The sequence below is a fragment of the Mesoplodon densirostris genome, chromosome 2, assembly GCF_025265405.1.
Source record: "Mesoplodon densirostris isolate mMesDen1 chromosome 2, mMesDen1 primary haplotype, whole genome shotgun sequence".
NCBI lineage: Eukaryota > Metazoa > Chordata > Mammalia > Artiodactyla > Ziphiidae > Mesoplodon > Mesoplodon densirostris.
Genome location: NC_082662.1, coordinates 36,987,039 through 37,008,441, shown reverse-complemented (window position 1 = coordinate 37,008,441; position 21,403 = coordinate 36,987,039). Strand labels below are relative to the sequence as shown.

The 21,403-nt window shown below is 50.3% G+C and overlaps 2 protein-coding genes across 4 annotated transcripts in view; both read right to left on the bottom strand.

Annotated features, from left to right (window-relative positions):
• The window catches only part of ST3GAL3 (ST3 beta-galactoside alpha-2,3-sialyltransferase 3), a 227,642-nt gene extending 221,824 nt beyond the window's left edge, over positions 1–5,818 (bottom strand). The window contains exon 1 of one of the 2 annotated variants that reach the window (XM_060089674.1): positions 5,692–5,818. The gene's annotated coding sequence lies outside the window, so the exon portion shown is untranslated. The remainder of the gene's footprint in view (positions 1–5,691) is intronic. The other variant, XM_060089671.1, reaches the window with a different exon arrangement.
• Positions 5,819–8,039: 2,221 nt separating this feature from the next.
• KDM4A (lysine demethylase 4A) overlaps positions 8,040–21,403 on the bottom strand; it is a 44,059-nt gene continuing 30,695 nt past the window's right edge. For both annotated transcript variants that reach the window (XM_060089668.1, XM_060089669.1), the window contains exons 14-22: positions 20,720–20,924; positions 20,174–20,250; positions 19,433–19,488; positions 17,671–17,779; positions 17,143–17,328; positions 13,971–14,141; positions 10,171–10,290; positions 9,522–9,614; positions 8,040–9,386 (exon numbers count right to left, since the gene is read on the bottom strand). In XM_060089668.1, the coding sequence (XP_059945651.1) occupies positions 9,246–9,386; positions 9,522–9,614; positions 10,171–10,290; positions 13,971–14,141; positions 17,143–17,328; positions 17,671–17,779; positions 19,433–19,488; positions 20,174–20,250; positions 20,720–20,924 (1,158 nt within the window). In that variant the 3' untranslated portion in view covers positions 8,040–9,245. The remainder of the gene's footprint in view (positions 9,387–9,521; positions 9,615–10,170; positions 10,291–13,970; positions 14,142–17,142; positions 17,329–17,670; positions 17,780–19,432; positions 19,489–20,173; positions 20,251–20,719; positions 20,925–21,403) is intronic.

Below are 21,403 nucleotides of genomic sequence, written 5' to 3'. Positions count from 1 at the left end.
GGACACGGGTTCGTGCCCCGGTCTGGGAAGATCCCACACGCCACAGAGCGGCTGGGCCCGTGAGCCAAGGCCGCTGAGCCTGCGCGTCCGGAGCCTGTGCTCCGCAACGGGAGAGGCCACAGCAATGAGAGGCCTGCGTACCACAAAAAACAAACAAAAAAAAGATGTATAAATAAAACCACAGTGTTGGCAGATGATTTTAGGCTAACGATCACCTACTGTGAACCAGGGAATATACTAAGCATTAAGAATCTTAAAACTGGGACTTCCCTGATGGTCCAGTGAAAAATCCACCTTCCAATGCAGGGGACATGGGTTCGACCCCTAGTCGGGGAACTAAGATCCCACATGCCGTGGAGCAACTAAGCCCGAGCCCGTGCACCACAACTACAGAGCCCACGCACTCTGGAGCCCGCACGCCACAACAAAAGATCCCGGCGTGCCGCAACTAAGACCCGACGCAGCCAAAAATTACTTACTTACTTAATTAATTTTTTAAAATCTTAAAACTATTATTTTTATGATAAGGGGTCCCTTATGTATTTAATAGTACAGGAGCAGGCTTTTTACCTCTACTTGCTCAAATTCTCAGAACCTTGCAAGGTAGGTATTTTTATCCCCATTTTACCAATTTGAAAACTGAGAGTACACAAGAGGTTCTGAAGCCTGCCCAAGGCCACACCTTAGAAACTGGTGAAGCCATGATGGAAATCTTGGTCTGCTGACTCTCCTCTACCCCCAGGCAGGAGATGGACACACCCTTACTATTACTGCAGTAGCCTAAATGGTAACCTTCCCTCCAGCCTCACCTCATTCTAAGCTCTCTTCATCCATAATATTTTATGACCCTGTAGCAGACATGGCACTACAGTTGCAAACCTCAGAACTTCCCATGTCAGGGAAACAGGACATTCACTCCTCTGCTGCCTCCACACACACTGGTCGTCTTAAAAGGCAAAGCTGATAAAGTCATTTCCTACCTTCAAACCCTTCAGTGGCTCCTCCTCATCATCACAATAAACTCCTGAACTCACAAGGCTTCAGTCTAACTTCTGCAGCCTCCACACACTCCCCAAACATACCCTATTCTCCTGCCTTTCAAGCATCTTCAGGATGCAGCCACACTCTCTTGTTTGTAGGCCATTACACACATTGTTTCCTGCCTGAAAAGCCTTTTAAACCCACAGCTACCCAGCTAGTAACTAGTGATCCAAGACTTAGGTAGGTGTGAGCTTCTCTGGAAAACCATTATTTATATTCCCTGTGTGACATCAGATTCTCTTTTCAGGAGATCCCACAGGACCCTCACACATAGCCCATTACAATGTATTCTAACTGCAGGTTCACTGGTTTCTGTTCCTACCAGACTAAAGGCTCTTTGAGGCCCGGGATATGCCTTTTGTATCTGTAATGCCATAACCTAGCACAGAGGTTAGCAGAGTGCTCATGCTCAATAGCTACTTGTGGGATGACTAGAGGGCCTAGTACAGTGGAAGACCCAGACACATATACAACCAAGCAAAATAAAATAGGGTACATGTGAAAATAAGAAAGGTGTGACAGGATACCAAGGAAGTGGAAAAAGGTAGGAAAATCTGGGGAAATCCTGAGATTTCCTTACCTGATTTCTCAAAGTTTCTTCAAATCCTGCTGCTGCTGCTGACGTTGATAATCATAATCATGAGTCCTTACCTTGAACTAGGTACTGGGCAAAGCACTTTACATAAAGTGAACTCATAACCACCCTATGCATTTCACTGATGATGCAACTCGGACTCCAGAATCAGACACTTGCTCAATGTTAGACAATCAATGGCAGAAGCAAGATTTCAACCCAGTTTTCACTTTCTTTGTTAAAAGTGAAATCTCCTCCCTAAACGCCAAAGTTTTATAGCCTGAATTAAACCAGTAAGGTTGAACTAGGATCCTTTTTATTTTAACCATTCAAGTGAAAATGTACTTTGAGTTATTACACACTTCCTTGCTTTTTAAATTGTGTATCTTGAATATAATTTAACTTTCTGTGGATGTCTCAGGACTATTTCTGTGTTCATCACTGAGGGTGCTGTAAAACAGTGATGCCCTCAGGAATGACTGTGCTATGACTGGAAAATCACTGACTGCCCTCATATCAACAGCCTCGGCCTGTTACATTACAAGCATTACAGTGCTTGTAATGGAGTTCTGACTTTCCAATCCACCCTCATTCCATGCCTAATAATAGTTAGAGCTATTATTTCTTGCTACTGTCAATGTGTTTCTCTCTAGTAGCCCATCTGATTTCGCTGCCTCTAATCTTCCATGGGCCGTGATACTCAAAGAAGATGTAGCAGTCATTACTGCTGTGCAACAGTTACTTCTGGCTCTTTGCTTTCCGGGCACATGCTAAGACGTCAAATCCTTGCCCTTCTTTAAAGTTAGGCATGGCCATATGACTTGTTTTAGCCAATGATATGGAAATGAAAGTGACAGGTGCCACTTCAGGATGGAAACTTGAAAGTCCAGTGTCCCTTGATCACCATCTTCCATTCAATCAAAATGATCACGGAAACACCATATTAAGATGGAGTTTCCAACAGCACGGGTCCTTGAGTGACTGAGAGGAGGAGAGTTACCTGTGCAGTCATGCTGGAATGTGGCATGAATGAGAAGTCAACTTTTGTTCTGTTAAGCCACTGAAGTCTTAAGGGTTTTTATTAATGAAGCCTAATCCAAGCTATCCAGACCAATACACCAGCTCTCTCAGTAACAAATTATCTCACATAAGTAACTTCATTTACAGATTTTATGATGGACATTTTGTTTGCACAAAGAATTTTCTTTGCATCTATCCTGGTTCAAAGCTATGTTCAATATAAAATATATTTGCCAAGTACCTCCTATGTACAAAACACTGTGCTAGATAATGAAGAAGATGGCCCATGGCTTGAAAAAGCTTCAGTCTTATGTTGGCAATTGGTGCAAAAGGCAGATTCTAGTGTTATAATGGTTTAAAGGAGAAACAAGTCCCATCTAGATAGGGAGAAAAGTACAGAAAAGCTTCACAAAGAGAGTTCCAATCAAATGGCCCTGAAACATGGGTGAGAACCAACAATTAGAGATTCAAGGGGGTCATTTAGGATAGAAAAAGCAACAGAGCACAACAGCAACAAAGAGCAAATAGTTCCACAAACTTGGAAAATATAATAAAATCTAAGGGAATGGCAAGAAATGGCTTACCCATACTGCCCAGGCTAGGCTGGTCTGTGCTTAATTCAACAGACGGTAGGAAGCCATTAAAAGTCTAGGCTGGGGCTTCCCTGGTGGCAGAGTGGTTAAGAATCTGCCTGCCAGTGCAGGGGACACGGGCTCGAGCCCTGGTTCAGGAAGATCCCACATGCCGCGGAGCAACTAAGCCCATGCGCCACAACTACTGAGCCTGTGCTCTAGAGCCCGAGAGCCACAATTACTGAAGCCCGTGCGCCTAGAGCCCGTGCTCTGCAACGAGAAGCCACCGCAATGAGAAGCCCGCGCACCACAACGAAGAGTAGACCCCGCTCACTCCAACTAGAGAAAGCCCATGCACAGCCCACACATAGCAACAAAGACCCAACTCAGCCCAAAAAAATAAATAAAAGTCTAGGCTGGGGAACTGAGATACCTGCAAGTGATGACAGTACACAGGATAGATGGAAGGGGTGGGGGGGGGAAGCTAGGGGGTTTCTGCAGTAATTCGAGGGAATGGTATCAATGGCGCCAAGTCAGTGTGATGACAGTAGGAACAGAAAGAAGCTCGACATAGTGTGGAGGCAGCAGCAACAAGACCTGGTAACCAACTTAATACAAGGGGGAAAAAAGAACGGCAAGAATGATTCTTGAGCTGCAGATCCTGGGTAGCTGAGAGGACCACTATTCTAACTAGCTAAGGTTACTCATAAAAGCGACAAGGGCAAATAAAGTGCTACTGTCTATTTTTCTAATAGCTAGCTCCAGTTTCATCTGAAGTACTACTACTTGTTTACCCTTTGCTCCATCCAGGACAAAGTTACTTCCTGATTTGATGCCATCAACCTGCCTTTTTTGTATAGCCTCATCTCCCACTTTTTCTAATAAGAACCCCCTGGAACTACCCATGAGGGTTTTGGGTTCTCCCCTGCCACCTTTCCCATCCTCACTTTCTCATTTCCTCTCTTCTCCTTCCTCTTCATCACCCAGGCCTACCCATTCATGGCTCAACTCAAGCCTCAGCTCTCCTGTGAAACCTTCCTCAAACACATGGATTTCTCCTTTTCCAGAATTTTCATAGACCTACTATCTTAGAATTCTAGAGACCATTTTATTAGTGATCATTTTCTTGTGTGCCCTTTAACCCCACAACCAACTCATAGGCCCATGAGAACAAGTCTCATACAATACAGGTCGTGAGGTCCCCACAGTTGCACTGCCTTGCACACAATATGTACTCGATAGACACTTTATTGATGATCCAAAGTCACTTAGTCTCTAAGAATATGCACATCTTTTTTTCTCATTAATAATTTACTTTTATTAAACTCTGATTAGACATTTAGACATGTGAAATAGGGAGATTCATCACTTAATACTTCAAAATATCCTTGAGTTAAGAATCTTTAGTCTTAGGAGCTGCTATTGCATTACGAGATTATTTGAAAATACCATTTCGGTCATAAATTTTTGTGACAGCTTCCTTTTAAGCCTTTTGACTTGAAGGTATATCCAACAGTTAAATGATCATCACTCCAAGGTGATTCTGACTTAAAAATAACCTAATTTTCCATGAGGTCTATTTATTTTCGTGAACCCAATAAGTGCTTTTTTTCTACCTTCCTGTTCAACTAGCTATAGTATAGTTAATTCAAAGTGTATCCATAGAAAAGTTTGTACGTTTTTGTTGTTTTATTGTTTTGTTTTTGTTTTTAACAAAGTAACAGCTGCCTTCATTGGTCCCTCTCTCAGTTAACTGCACTGAGTCAGTTCACACATTTCTCTCCTTCCTCCTATGTGCGGGAAACACAAACATAAGTGAGGTCTATTAAGGAATCATAAAAACGAGCACTGTTGCAAAAAGGAATTCAAAATGTTCGTGGGAGACTATCCTAATCAAACCTGCTCTCATCACTAAGACATTTCCTCCTGCAAACAAAATCACAGGGCAAACAATGGGGAGAAGTGCCAGAGAAAAGGAAGCAAGAGGCGTACTTTGTCAGTAAAAGTGACCTCAGTCCCCGGAACATCTGGCGGCTGGTAGAGCAATAAGCAATGACAGCCACTACCCGTACGCTGCTGATTCCCACTCAGGTTTTCCACTTTTCCTCCCTCTTCCCATAGCGAAGGCCCGCCTGACCAGGTCCTTCCTCTGCGCCAAGGTGCGCAGCGCTGCGGGGTCTCGCGCGCAGGTGACCTCAGACTGCTCGGCCCGGGTCCAGCCGTCCTCTCCCCCGAGGCCTGGCAGCCCCTACCCAGGCGAGGTCCCTCAGGGACCGGACTCCCGGCCCGAGCCCCCAGTCCGAACCAGACTTTGTTATTCGGAGACGGCTGGGCCGCGCCCGACCCCTCCTTCCCCAGCACCAGCGCGCGCGGGCTCCGCACCCCACCAACCCGGGGACCGCGAGCGGCGGGGGAGGGGAGGGGCGGCGGCGACCGTTAGCTGTGGTGACTGCCCGGCCCGACGCGCGCAGGACCGGCCCTTACCGCAGCGGAGAGGGAGGCAGGGGGGAGGCGGCGCCCGGCCCGACGCTGCCGGGAAGGCGGGGGCGACGGCGAATGCGGCGGCGGCAGCCGCGGGGAACCCCGGCGGGCGCCCAAGTCGCGGTGGGCCGCCTGGGCGCCGCCATAGTGGGGACGCAGCGGCGGGCGGAGCGCGCGGCCGCGACCCCGACCCGTGGACGACGGGACCACCAATCCCACTCTCCGCCTCAGAGCCCTCACCGAGGGTTGGGCATCCGCGGCCAATCGGCGCGCGGGAGCCGGGCGGGGCGCCGGGCTGACCAATGCGGGGCACCGCAGGCAGAGAGCGGACGCAAGCCCAGAGCGGCCCACTAAACACTGGACCCCCGAGTTTTCTGGCCCGTCCGCCTCGCGCGCCCGCCGGGACTCGGGCTGTTGGCAGTTCAGGGCGTGGGTCCAGCGGGCCCGGCCTGCTGGCTCCGCGCCGACGCCCACCCCTCGGCTCCCCGGAGCCTATCCGCCGCCTTGAAGAATCCTCCCCCGGCTTCACGCCCCGCAGGGCGCACGTTTGGGATGCGGACCTCTGACGGCCGCAGGGCTCGCTGTCCGCCGAGATGACCCCTCCAGAGCCTGTTTCCTCGGCCGCGCGAGGGACGGGGGTACACGGTCATTCCACACCGAGGGACGCAGGCATCCGCCTGGAACCAGGCCGAGACCCAGGGCTGTGGACGTCCACGGGCTGGGCGACCCTGCTCAATCCTGTGGAGTTGGGTGGACAGCGGTCGCTGGCTGCCCTTCTTACTACTTTAGAGCCTCTTTTTATTCCGGGCACAGGACCACTCCGCCCCATCTCGTCTACCCTTTTCAGTTCCGGAGGTCCCAGCTTTTCTCCCACCCTACTGGGGCACAATTTAAAACGAATTCCCCCGAGGGGAGTTACGGAAGAGAGGAGGAACTGTCCGGCTATGATCCTTGGTTGCCCAGCCAAAGACGCTGCCTCACCAAAGAAGGGCAGTTTGCCCTGTCCAAAAGGCTGGCCTGGACCTGACTGCAGGCAAGAGGGCCTGTTCCGTGGGACTTGAGACTCTCATCACCTCTTTAAACTTCAGTTTCCCAGGAGGTTATTACATTTGACCAAAACAAAACGTGAAAGTTTCTAGAAAAATAGCTGTTGAGCCAAGAACTCTGCTGGGGTTACAGTAGGGTGAAAGTTTCTAGAAAAATGGTCAGCTGTTGAGCAAGAACTCTGCTGGCGTTACAGAAGGGACTACCCTGCCTGTCCTTCAGCAGGGCTGGGAATGGTAGGGTCAGTGAAAGGTAGGGAGGTCTGGGACCCTGCGAAGTCTGGGGAAGTGTTTCTTCCCTCCAAAGATGTGTGCTCCCAGGGCTTGCCAATCCATTAAGGCCTGGCTCTGTCCACGCTCGCCTGGGAATCCTTGGGTGCTGGACAAAAAATTCAACCTCCCCTTCTTGGCCCCAGGAGGGAACTTGCATAGAAACGTAGGTATCTTTGAGACCTGCTGCTCCTCCCTTCCCCCACAATCAGACACCAGAGGTGGCAGCCACCTCCCAAGCCCCAGGACACAAAGAAGCATTGAGTTGCTGAGCTGACCCAAGATTCTCCGGCACCTGGCAGGAGCCAAGAAATAGGACCTAGTGCCTGGCTGTCCAAGACCAGCTGAACAGCTCTGCTGTGCCCAATTCACTGCCCCCCCACCCCTGCTGCTGCTGCTGCTCTAACCTTGTCCACCTCCAGGACCTCAGGAACCCAATGGGGGTCAAAGGGACCGGGTCTTCCTCCGGGGAAGCATCTTACCAACTACAAGCAACTCAGAACAGCTTCAGGACGTAAAGGAAGCGCGCACGGGGTGGGGAGCAGGGGTTGTCAATCCCTTGCTTTTCAAGCACCTAAAACGTACTGCCTTCTTTCAAGCTGGTTCTACAATTTTTATGGAACAGACACTGGCATAAACTTACACCTGCTCAATGAAGTTAACAAGTGGGGTCGAGATGAGAGAGATCAAACTCAGTTCTACAAGTTGTGGAAGTGGTCTGGTCCTTCATCTATTACCTCTCCTTCCCATCTCTAGGGCCAGAGAAGCAAAAGGAGGTACTTACGGCCAGAGGTGCCTCTACTTCCCAGGTCCCACCATACAGAGCCACAGGACCAGAACTTGACAAGGAGCCCATCTCTTTAGGAGGGCTTCCTAGATCCTGCCTTACTGAGTCCTTAAAATGCATGGCCCTGCTCCAGAGCCTATGACTCTAGATACACTCCCGGCCTGACCCTGGGCCACTCAGGCTCCTTGGGGCAGACACAGCCAATCCTCTGCTCAACACGTTTTATTGCTAAGGACAAGGTGATGCACCGATTTTCAAAATAATTTGGTTTATAGCGTTCATACGTAACAAAAAAAGGGGAAGTATTATAAATCTGTTTCTTGTATACATACGGTATAAGTGTGAATCCCTCCAACCCTGGGCCCAGGCAAACAAATTCATAAGGAGCAAAAACCTGTTTAACCCCTTCACCGTTGCCCTCCAGTCCCACCCCGCTCCCAAATCGGCTCCCTCCCACCCCCAGACCAGGGGGCATATCTAAACCCACCCCCTGGCCTCCAGTGGCCCCAGTTCATCTTAACCCTCCCAGCCCCTGCATGATTGCAGTTTTCTGTTGACAGACTCACCCGCCAGGCTCTGCCTGCTTCCATCATTAGATCCCCCTTCAGAGTATTCCCCACCCACACCCTTTAATACTGTCCACAGGGGCTCTGTGCCTAGAGTGATGTGGGCACACATCCAGGTTACCCCTGTCTTCTTCAAGAGAAGGCAAAGAGGTGGCGCTAACTCCTTAGCATCTCATCACTGCAGCTTTGCCAGCACTCTCTTGAGTCAGTTCCAGAGACAAACAGATGCCACAGCCATCTCCAGCCAACCCCCAGGGGCCCTTACTCAGTTCAGCTGAGGGCAGAATTTCACATTTTTGTTGCCCTGGATAGGCAAGGAAGAAAGTAAAGGCCAGGGGCTGGCAGAAGCTGGTCCAGACCAAACATACATACGCACACACACACACACACACACACACACACACACACACACACACACACACACACACACACACACACACACACACACACACACACACACACACACACACACACACACACACACACACACATAAATACAAAAAGGGGGAGAGGGCAAGCACCAGCACCTCTGCCTAGTTGGTGCAGGTGATCATTAGGAAGCTAAGTCCAAGGCCAGGAACAGGGCAACCAGCCCAGCCAGCACAGCCGACCCCATTACAGACTGGGGCCCATGCAGCCACAGCGTTCCAGTGCTCAGCCCATCAGCTGGGAGATCAGCGGCTGCTGCCACATGTCCAAGTACGGCTTGTCATTTCATTACAGTGGAATGCGATGAGGGCAGGGTGAGAAGATGATGGGGTCGGTTATTTCATTCCATTTCATTTTACAGTTCACTTTTAGAGACTTCAGAGATCGAAGTGTCTGCTGTGCTGTGGAACCCCAGAGTGCTTTCGCCTTGACAGCTGGGACTCTCCTGGCCGCTGGAAGCACCTACTCCATGATGGCCCGGTATAGTGCAGGCTCAATGTAATCTTCCCGGTATCTTGAGTTGATAACTCGTTGCCGTTTCTTTTCCTGCTTAACCTCTTTCTCTGTGAAAATCTCATTGAAGCGCATGTCTGAGGCTACTGACTACAGAAGAATAGGTAAGCAAAATGAGCACTTTATGGCCAACCACCCCGAAGAAAAAAAACAAAGGGACACATCCTTGCTTTGTTCCCTCCCTCCCAGATGGGAACCAAGGGCACACAGAAAGTATACACTCACCAGTCTAGACTTGACTCTCTTGGGAAGCTCTTCATCCAGCGTGTACACGTCATCTCTCTTAACCACAAGCTGTGAGCCATCCTCAAACTCCACCTACCAAGGAAACAAAGGCCTTTAGCTAATATATCCCTGACTCTCTCCCTGGTCCATCACGCACAGTGGCAATTTCCTGCAGTCACAGGAAGGGTTTACAACACTGAAGTAAGGCCTGCCATGTCTGAAGCCATACCTGGCAGACTGGACACAGGGCAGCCCCTAGCTCTGAAAAGGGTTGTCACTGACCCCTTGGCTCAGCGGTCCCCAACCCCCGGGCTGCAGACTGGTGCCAGTCCACGGCCTGTTAGGAACCGGGCCGCAGAGCAGGAGGTGAGCGGTGGGCGAGCAAGCGAAGCTTCATCAGCTGCTCCCCATCGTTCCCCACCGCTCCCCACCGCTCCCCACCGCTCCTGTTACCGCCTGAACCACGCCCACCCCCACCCCCACCCCCCATCCATGGAAAACTGTCTTCCACGAAACCGGTGTCCCTGGTGCCAAAAAGGTTGGGGACCACTGCCTTAGCTCTCCAAGAGCAAAGACTTCCTCTTGCTCAACAGGAAACACTGAATTAATCAGGCCCCCTCCCCCATCCCCAACAAAAGCCTTTGGTTACCTGGTACATCTGGATGGGGTGAGAGGCCACAAACTTGGCTCCATAGACTTGGCCGTCTGTCCATCTCACTTGGACTACTTCCCCTTCAGCAGGAGGACCCAACTGGAGACAGTCCTGACTCTGAGGGAACATTAAGGAAGAAGGGTGAAAGGAAGGTCCCCCTGAGAGACCTGCTAAGTCCAAGTCCACCCCGCTATCTCTGCTGGCTGCTGCTGCTTCTAGGTGACAGAAAAAAGCAGCCATAATAAACTTAATAAATGTAAAAGGCATGTGCCATGATCAAGAGTCCTTCTCATGTTCCTTCAACTGTCTCTCTAAGGGACAGGGGCACAGGGCTCTGCCAGGAAGAAATACTCAAACTTTACTCAACTATTTAAGAAAAGGGTTCTTAGGACTTCCCTGGTGGTGCAGTGGTCAAGAATCCGCCTGCCAATGCAGAGGACACAGGTTCAAGCCCTGGTCCGGGAAGATCCCACATGCCGCGGAGCAACTAAGCCCGTGTGCCACAACTACTGAGCCTGTGCTCTAGAGCCCGCGAGCCACAACTACTGAGCTTGCGTGCCACAACTACTGAAGCCCGCGCGCCTAGAGCCCATGCTCCGCAACAAGAGAAGCCACCGCAATGAGAAGCCCGCGCACCACAACAAGGAGTAGCCCCTGCTGGCCAAAACTAGAGAAAGCACGCGTGCGCACCAAAGACCCAATGCAGCCAAAAATAAATAAATAAATAAAAACAAATAAAGTTTTTAAAAAAAGGAAAGAAAAGGGTTCTTAACCTTTTTTTTTTGAAGGAAAGGTAATAAAAGACCACCTACCATGGGACCTGGCAAAAAACTTTAGGACTTTTACTCCCTGCAGGCGGGGGAACCCTAAGGATGGGTGGAGTCCTTGCTGCATTCCCAGCAGAGGGCTTGGTATATAGTGGGAGGTCAGTGTATGAACATGTTCATGGCAGCTGAATAAAAGGTCTGATGAGTACATCTGGGAGAAGGTCCTTGTGGACTTGGCCCAAAAAAGTACACATTGGAGCGGAAGCAGGGCAGAGAGTCTAAAATGCTGTTATTCCAACTGCTCTTAGCAATTCCACTACATGACAAGAGTTAGGAAGGTTCTACACACCAATTCACTTACTGAATAGAAATGGCTCTATGCTCTATACTGTACTGCCAACTCATTACTGACAGGTACTCATAACTGTATCATGTATGAATTCAACAACTAAGTAGAAAGTACTGCCCCCAAAAGAATCTGAAATGGAAGTTTTAACTAGCCAAATATGTGATCTTTGGGCCTCCCTGGTGGCGCAAGTGGTTGAGAGTCCGCCTGCCGATGCAGGGGATACGGGTTCGTGCCCCGGTCTGGGAGGATCCCACATGCCGCGGAGCGGCTGGGCCCGTGAGCCATGGCCGCTGAGCCTGCGCGTCCGGAGCCTGCGCGTCCGGAGCCTGTGCTCCGCAACGGGGGAGGCCACAACAGTGAGAGGCCCGCATACCGCAAAAAAAAAAAAAAAAAAAAAAATATGTGATCTTTGATAAGTCACTTAAGTTCTCAGATATTAAGTTTTACTACAACAGCAGTTCTCAAAGTATGGTCTGCAGACCTTAGCGGGGGTTCCTGAGCCACTTGCAGGGAACTTGTGAGAGCACGATGGTTTTCACAATAATATTAAAACATTAGCCTCTTTCGCTGCGCAGACATTTCCAGTGATGGTGTAACACCTAACATGGGTGCAACTGCTGGCGCTTCAGCACAAATTGAGGCAATGGCCCTAAGCTCTACTACTTGTTACTGCATTCTTAACCACTGTGTACTCATGATTTAGGAGCAAAAGAAAAAAACCTGGTTTCATATAACAACGTCCCTTGATGAAGCAGAAAAAATTTTTGTGTTAAACCTCAATCTTTGAGTACATGTGTTAAGTACTCAAAAGACACTTCTGCTACATGCTGAAGCATGATGGTTGTCTTGAGAAAAAGCATGCTGTAAGTGTTTGAGTTGTAAGAAGTAACTGCTTTTTTCATGAAACACAAGCTTTATTTGAAAAAAATGACTGACAGACAAACTGTGGTTATTCAGACTTAGGTACTGGCAGATATCTTCCTGAAAATGAATGAAGTGAGCCTGTCACTTCGAGGAAAATGGACTGACAGTATATTGCCAATGATAAAACCTAAGCTTTCAAGCACAAATTACAATTTCAGAAAAGTTGTGTCACCACCATGAGCTTGAAGCTCCCTAAAATGTAAAGATTTTTCTGAGCTTAGTGCTACAAATGAAAATGATTTTTTTGGAATTGTCTAATAAAATTTAACAACATCTGGAAGATCTACATAGCCCACTGCACCAATATGGATGATGGCGCAAAATCATGCATGAGTGAAAGAGCCATTCTCAGTGTTAGACAGACCAGAGAATGTTAATGTAAGAGGGTATGTTCACCAAGCTGCCTTCAGAGTCTACACTGCAGCTAACTTTTAAGAAACTCCACTCGTTGAGGCCTGGTATAGTATCAAAGTAGAATAACCACAATCATCTGAAAGGCTACCTAAATTTTACTCCTCACTTTTTCAATCGCATATCTGTGTGAGACTGAGTTTTCTTCACTTACTTTAATCAAAACAATATATTGCAACAAACTGAAGATATGATGTAAAAAAGCTTTGCACAATTGTAGAAGAGTGGCACTCTTCTAATATTTTTTGTTTTACTTAAAATAAGTTCTCATTAAAAAATGGATTATTTCAAATCAATTCACCTCAGTTTTCATTTCTAATGAGCAAATATTGATAGACATAACCCACAAAAATACAAGCTCTTTTGGGGTCCTCAGTAACTTCTAGAAGAGTCCTGAGATCAGCGTTCTCTAAGTTAGAGATACCACCTACTTCTCAGAGTTGGTATGAGAAGTGACCGAGATACCCGAGTAAAGTACTTAGCATAGTGTCTGGCAAACTGGAAGAGCTTAATAAAGCATAGCTAGTCTACTGCCACAAACACTACTGATACCATCTTCACTACATGGAAGCCTGCCTCACAACTAATGAATGTACTTTTAGCAACTAAGTTGCTAACGTGGTAGAGACGTGGGAAATACCTGTTGTTTAAGGAAGAAGTGGCTTCATTCCACTAGGCTGGTGCTCGGTCTAACATGAAAAGGTTGGGGTGGGGGTAGGGGGTGGGGATGAGGATGGACGGACGGACGAACGATGGACAGGGGAAACCTGAACTGAGTGCTGAGTCCAGAGCCAGGAAACCTAGGATTGAGTCCAGGCAGGGCCCCCAGTGTCTCAGGTATTGATAACACAAGCAGGCCAGGGGTATCTCCAAGCAGTTTCTATTCAGCCCCCAAAGGCATCAACTGTAAAGAACCAAAAGCAAATTCCATAAATCTACTAAGAGGGCATGGCAGAAAAGAGATAATTGGCTAATTCTCCTAAAATCACACAGCTACTAAGCAATGAAGCTGGTACTGGCACACTGGTCTGATTCCAAAGCCTGGGCTCTTCTTCCACTGCACCAGAACACCTTCAAAGGGTAGTTTACACTAAAATACAAGTATGTTTCAAAGAACTGCAAAAAACGCCAGTTCCTACAAGCTTCTAGAGGAAGCAGGGTACCCTAGTGGCACATGATATTCTTTGTACAGAAAGACCAGTACAAACACTTCTTTCTGTTTGGGGGCCGAATGATGGGACCATGGGCCTGGATAGAAAAGGCAGGCAGGCCCACAGCCAGTCTGCCAGTCAGACCAAGAAACCCCCCCACCCCAAAATGCCCATGAAGCTCCTTGCAGACATTACCACTATGTCCTCGGGATAGAGATTGTCGCTGAAGGAGCCGTCATCAAAGTTGACTTCATAGAAGGTCTCCGTGGTGAGCCTTACCACCTCACACTGGTAGAAGCGCCCATTCTTGTGCTTGCTAATGACCTTCTGGCCTGCAGTGATGCTCTGCAAGGCGCCCTTGGCACGCTGGAAAAAACAGAGGCTTGGGTTATGCCCACATGGAGCTGACAGGCCTAGCAAATGGGGACCAAGATCAGCTGGCTCCTCTTTACCAGGGAAAGATAAGCGTGAGAATGGAAAAGTAAAAAGGAGTAGGAGATGGGAGCTGAAATAGGTCTTTCCAGATGTCCACACCCCAGCCAGGGCATGGAAGAACCTAGTGTCATATTTTCCCCATAAACATAGCTCCTCCCTCATTCCCAGTCCACAACTGGTCCTTTACCATCCTGTCTCACCACAAACTCCCAAAACAGATTCTTGTGACTTCCCTACTGTTTCAAGGAGCTGACCAAACAGCACCTACTAATTCACGTAGTTTAGACATACATCAAAGTGGAGGCTCAACAGGTGATCTGAGGCCCAGGGTCCCCACACAATGCTCCACACAGATCTCAGCACCAGCTCTACCCTCAGGGCCAGGGCACAAAGACTGAGGTTCCCTGGATGTCCTCAGCTACATACTATACACAGCTCCACAGCTCTGCCATCTCTGGGGCCCTCACATCACCCTTCTTCTCATTCTGAACTTGTCCTTGATTCAGATGAAATCATAGAGCATCAGGTGGTCTTGTGTCCAACCGCCCCTCCCCAAGCTGCCCAAGCTCTGTGCTCCAGCCATGCTGGCCTCCCTTCTGAGCATGCGTGCCAAGAGTGTTCCCACCTCAGGGTCTTTGTGCCTCTGTTCCCTCTACCTGAAAGGCTCTTCCTCAGTTATCTTCACATTGGCTCCCTCACAGCCAGTGTCCACTTATGGACAACCTTACTACCTCTCCTCCTCCATTCCCATATCCAGCTTTACTCTTATGCCGGCACTTCTCCCCGTTTGATACACTGTACGTTTACTTGTTTCTACGTGTCTTTCAACTACACTAAATGCAGCAGGAGGGCAGGCACTGTTGTCTTGTTCACCAGCATGTTCCGAGCACCTAAAACTGTGCCTGACTTGTAGCAGATGCCCAGTAAGTATGTGAAGAATGAATCAGTGAAAGAAATACTCAACAGTACCCCGTTTCCTCATAGCACCCGCCATCTACAGCTGCCAATGTGAGGGCATGGGGGGCTAATGATCATCACCAAATCACTATCCTCTTCCAACACAAAGCTCCTATCTCCTTACCACAGCCAGGACTCAATGGTACCTCAAGCTTTTATTCCTCATTCCCATATCGACTATTTTTCCCTCTTCCTAAGCTCCTAACCCACCTCCGCCCACCTCTTGTGCTCAGTAGAACATCTTTAACGAAAAAAGGGAATCCAGGGCTTCCCTGGTGGCGCAGTGGTTGGGGGTCCGCCTGCCGATGCAGGGGACACGGGTTCGTGCCCCGGTCCGGGAAGATCCCACATGCCTTGGAGCGGCTGGGCCTGTGAGCCATGGCCGCTGAGCCTGCGCGTCCGGAGCCTGTGCTCCGCAACGGGAGAGGCCACAACAGTGAGAGGCCCACGTATCGCAAAAAAAAAAAAGGGGGGGGAATCCAGTCAGCCAATGAGGCCCTTTCCATGGTGGAGGACAGTTTGTCCTCTGGGCTGGTGCTCTACTGTGTCCTTCCTTTTACGATTGTTTTCACCACACTGTTGACAAGACTTCATCGGCATCTCCTCCACTGGACTGTAATTCACTGATGGCACTCTGGCTTCTGACCTGATTACCCATGGAACCCCCGGTTTGGGGTGCACAGTGATCACGCCACCAGCCCTGTCTTCCCGACAGCACGTGGCCCTCCTCAGCCTCTGCTGGCTGCCAGGCTCTCCTTCTCTCCACATCTCTCTACTTCTCAGCTGCTTTCGCTGCTTCCTGCTCCACCATCTGCTCCTTATACTAGGAATCTCCAGAGTCCCGTTTCTAAAGGGAATTAGGTTTAATTATGCTGTTAAAGGCTGATAATATCCAAATCTTAATCCAGCTAATCTAGCTGCCTCCTGGTACCTCAATCAGAATGTTCCAGCGACCTCAAAGTCTACCGGTCTTTCTCTCATTTTTATCTCCTCCACTTTCCCCTGCAAAACAGCCCTGCCCCATCTCAGTTCCTGATGGCAGTTAATACCATATTAGCATCCCTTCCACCTTTAAGGGTGTGGCCTGAGTCATCTTGAATTCACACTCCCTCACCCCTTCCTCTTCCTCTTTCTCCATCCTCTCCCCATGGCAGCCAACAAACCCCGTCAGTTCTACCCACTGTAGGATCCCAGCGTCGGCTGTGACCCTAAAGCTCTCCCTCTGTGTTCCCATTTCAGACCTCACTTCTCGCCTAGGCTAACTGGTCTCCCGGCCTCAAATTCTTATTCCTTCAATCTTTTCTGCAAACCACCACCAGAGTAACTGTTAAGAAAACATATAGCTCAAAATCATAATATTGGAAAAGTTCCCCTTACCTAGTGGAAGAGACATCGAACCCCTAAGTGTGGCAGCCCAGGGCCTTAATCCTCTGGCACTGCCTGCCTTTCTAGTACCATCCCCTGCCACGTTCCCAGAGCCAGTCTCACACGTTCCTTCTTCTGAGACTCACTCATTCTGTTTCTGAAGACTTGACTGCCCTCCTGCTCACAATTCCTACATATTGTTTAAGACCCATTTAAGCTTCACTGTTCAGAGAAGTGCAAAAATCACTACTGTATGGGGGTTAATGGTTAACTCTTCTTCCCATCAGTTCACAACATTTACAGAGCTTCTGCGATGTCCCTGAAACTGTGTTAAGTATAGGGACACCCAGGTTAACAAGACATGGACCCTCAAGGAGTTTATCCAGGAGAGGCAAACAAGGAATCAACCACAAGCAGTTGGTTCCACTGGATTAGGAAGCACAAAGCAGGAAGTAGAGGATGGACAGGGGCCATCTAATCCCACACTCGTTAGCAGTCTCCAAGAAGCACAGCGCTTGATGAAATACTTGCTGACACAATAAATGGAGAGCCTGCAGAGAAAATGATCCTGGAAACCGTCGAGAGGACTCTAGAATGGCGCCCTCCTCACCTCCAAATTAGGGATCTTGTGCCGAAAGCAGGTAATAAAGACAACAAAAGGCCAGTCATCTGGCTGCATCATCACTCCTGCAGCCTGAGCACAGCTCACGTGGAAGGCAGTTGGGCAACGGCCATGAGAACACTGCACACAGCAGCCAGCAGTTCTTTTCCTCCGTTTCTTACAGAAGACACATTTCTACAACACAGGAGAAGCAGGCCAGTGATTCCGGGAACTAGGATGGTCTCCTCTACTGTACCCGCACCCAAATGCACAGAGCCCTATGAGCAAGAGCCCACCCCCTTCCCAAAACACGAGGGTACACACACCCTCTGTTAATCTCGTGTCCAGTCACAGGCATCCTCACTAAGTAGTTTTAACCAGAGGGGGAGAATCGTAAACCATGACCGAAACTGAGGGGTAAAGGATGGCCACTGGGCCAACCAGGCGATGCCCTCCTAAACGCTATGTTCCCCTCTATCCAGAGACTCGGAAACAGGGAAAGGATGTAGCATCACAAGCCCATCTCTTTCTGCTTACCAGTTTGAAGCGGGGCAGGGGAATTTTGCTCACATCCACTGGACTTCTTTCTGCAATGTTGACAAATCTCGCTTCCAGAATCGCCACCGCACATGAGACATGGACCCACCTGCCAAAAGGCAAAGGCCACCTCAGTCCCCCTCCAGCTACAAGGCCCTGTGGCCTTCTCTTCTAACATGGGCCTGTCTATAGTGTTTCCTCCCTTACCCAGTGTGACCACTGGACTTCCCAGCAAGTTCCTGGGACCCAGTGAGGTAAGACCAGAAGCGTCTCCACGCTGAGGAAGCGGAAGAAGGTCCCCACCACAACGTCCCGGGTCAGCGCAGGGTCACACTTCTGACACTCACTCACCGCCTGTTGCAACAGGAGCAGCCACAGCTAATTGCGTGTGGCAGGTTCCAGGGAGTGAGAATAAATTAGAGAGCCCCATACACACCTCTTTTACCAAGGGACTGGGCACTTCCTCAAAATATCTCCAGCTGCGCCCCAATGTGCCGGTAAGCCCAGCCCTCCCCTTCCAGGCCTTTGGCCAGACCTTTCCCGGGGCTGAAGTGACTGACCTCTCCCTTCTGCCCCCTTCCTCCACCTCAGACTCACTCTTTAAGGTCTGGCCCTAGCCCCACTTACTGAGAGGTCTGTTCAACGGACACCCTTAGAGAATTATTAAAGTAAGTTCTGGGCATTTGGGGAAACTGACACGCACCAAGATGAGATTAACTAAGATGGTGAAAACTCTCAGGATCAAGCCACGTGAAAACCTACGACAGACAGCGTCGGGGCTGCATGGAAGCCACCTGCAGTGTGTGAGTGGGAACAGATTTGTTTTGCATGGCCCTGGAGGGCAGACCAAGGATCATGAGGTAAAGGTGGGAGGTGCAAGCAGAGCCCTTTCCATTGCAAAAAAGGAAGAACTTTAACAGCACTATCTTGCTGAGGAACACAGTGACCTCAAGTCACGGCAGCAAGTGCCTTTAGAGGGGTGGAAGCGGCAAGCAGTGCAGCCATCTATCTGGAACAGCATGAAGGGGATTCCTGTGAGGCAGGACGCCGGGTGGTATGTGTACTTCAAGTTCCCACAGGATTTTAGCTGGAAGCAGGGTCTTCCCTGCTGGTTCCCCATAGACCTGGGAGTAGTCTCCCCTAAGCAGCCGGTCTTTGGGGCGAAAACCTCATTCGCCTTACGTTTATTTCTACCTCTGAACCACTGAGCCATGACCAAGCACAAAAATTCAGCTCAGTGAAAGCGAGCTGCCGGACGGCCAAGAAGCCCAGCTCTGGGCTGAGTACCCAGAACGCTCTGTAGAATTGACTGAGTAGTGGGTAGGCATGGCTGGGCTCTCCTCAATGTCCCACTGTCCTTCTTAAGGACAGTCGCCCTCATTTCAAACAGCCAGGGAGTCCGCCTGCAGGAAGGGCTCACTAGCTCACAGCCGTGGCCACCTCTGCACCAGCCCCAGGTGTAACAAGGTAACTGTCCCCACTTCCGCCACGAAGCCCCCGCGTCATCTTCACAGGGTCTTCGTACCCTCACGAGTCCATCTCAGCTCCTCCAAAAGGAGGACGTTACTTACAAGGCTGCCTCAGAGGGGAAGCTCGGGTTGGAAAGTTCTGGGAGTGCTCAGCTTCCCATCCTTAAAATTAGTCTTGGAGATGCTATTTCAGCCCCAAACAATGTGCTTCCCAAGTCCTCATCGGTCATACTGATGACAGCCACTGCCCTGGCGACGTGCCTGCACTCGGCTTCAGAGCGCAGAGAACTCACCTGTCGTCGTTGGCCCTCTGCAGGGCTCCCCCTCGTAATGAGCACAAGCAGCAGTCCTGCCAAGAAGACGGGGAGGAAGAGTGCTCACCCACCGAGTCATTAACGGCCCATCTGCTCTCCCCGCCCCTTCCTTCGGGCCACGGCAGCCTCCCCGTGAGAAAGCAGCCCACAGCATGCCAGGCCTCGCCTGCACAGCCCTTGTAACCAGGACTACCCTGCAGGAAGAGGCCACTCGGGGCTGAAGTGCACCAATTATTCTCCCGACTTAACATAATCGGCTTCGCTAGTACTGTTAACAACAACGTAAGCAAAGTCATGAGTGATGCCCTGCTCAAGCTGGGGGGCATTACAGGGCTCTGACTGCCTCCTACGTGGGTACTGCCAGGTTCCAGAGAGAGGGGAGGAATAAAGAGAAAGCCACCAAATGAACCAGCTGAGTCCCATTCTGATGCTCCAACCGGATGGCTCAACTCTTTACAGGAGGTTGTGGTCCATCCACAGGAAAACCTCTACTTGGTCCTGACACAATGAAGCAAACACAGCTTCCAGACTCCATCGTGCCCTGCCACAGGTGGGCAGCAAACACTCTCACTGTCGTGGGGATTTACTCCAACAATGCTCGCTGACATCCCTGTGTACCAGGCACTGCACAGACCCCTGGGACATAGGGTCCGCGTGAAACAGTCCGGTCCTGAGCGAACTTGTCTCGCAGGGAGACAGCAACAGCCTGGATGCGCTCACCTCTTCCAGGGCGTTGGCCGAACACCGAGAACACATCCAGTCTTCAGAAGCCTTTGCAGGGGGGACCCCGTAGCAACCTAACAGGGACACCGAGGGCAGCAAATTGAACCCAGAGGCCAGAGTCAGAAGGCAGACCTGCAGCTCTTTTCCAAACACTACTCCCCAAAGCTACCACCAAATCTTACAGAAACCCCTGAATTGTGGCATCAAGACCCCCACGGGTCAGCCATAGAGTATGGCCCACAGTCTCAAAGTCAGAAACTAGATTCACTGCTACCCACACCTAGTGAGCAGCAGAGATTAATCCCCTCCTGGTATCCACAATCAAGGGGACAGCCCAGGGTAGACAGTACAAGCACGGAGCCCAGAGTCACAGGAAACTCAGACTCAATCAGCACCAAACTCCAAGAACAGACACATAAGCAATCTGCACTGGGGAGCTGGCGAGGTCACTAGGAGGTCGCAGGGAGGCCAAGAGAGGGCAGGACTTCCAGTCAGACGCCCCCGCCCCTAGGACCGGACGCAGAGAAGAAGTGAGGCACTCACTGGCATGGACCCGGACGCTGCACTTCTTGCAGGACACTAGGATGCTGGTGCCGTCCTCCTCTAGGTAAGGGGTGGACAGGTTGATGTCCGTGCTACACCCAGTCGAGGTGAAGCACATTTCTGGAATCAATGGCTTGGTCCTCTGCTTCTGGGGCACTAAATCTGGAGCACTGCCACAGTTCTGACTAAGGATTCCAAACTCCACCTAAGGAGGGAGCAAGTGCACACCTCAGTGAACAGCCCCGTGTCCTCAGCTCTCCACCTGCCCCGTCAGCAGGAAGCTGCTCTCTTCCTGACAGGGCACCCGCTAGGCTCCCGGGTGCACAGCCATTATCCCAGAGCCGCTAACTGAAGTTACCTCCAATGACTCCAATTCAGTTTCTCACAGCAGCATCAAACAAAGGCCCCCGGGGACAAGTGAGAAAAGGAAGCGAGGTAAGAGGCAACTGGGATTTCAATCTTCCCAAACCAAGTGGTAATAAAATGCACTGAGAGGCTAGTGAGGCTGCTGCTCCTGGCGGCTCCCCTCTGCGATGCACGGCCTGGGGGCCCCACGCAGGGAGAGGACCCAGAGCAGGTGCTTCCGTGGGCCAGCTGATTTCCTCTCGGGGCCCATGTCAGCAGTCACCTGAGCCGCAGCACTGTCACGTGGCTGGAGCCCCGAGAGCCGCTCCTGGCTTAGGG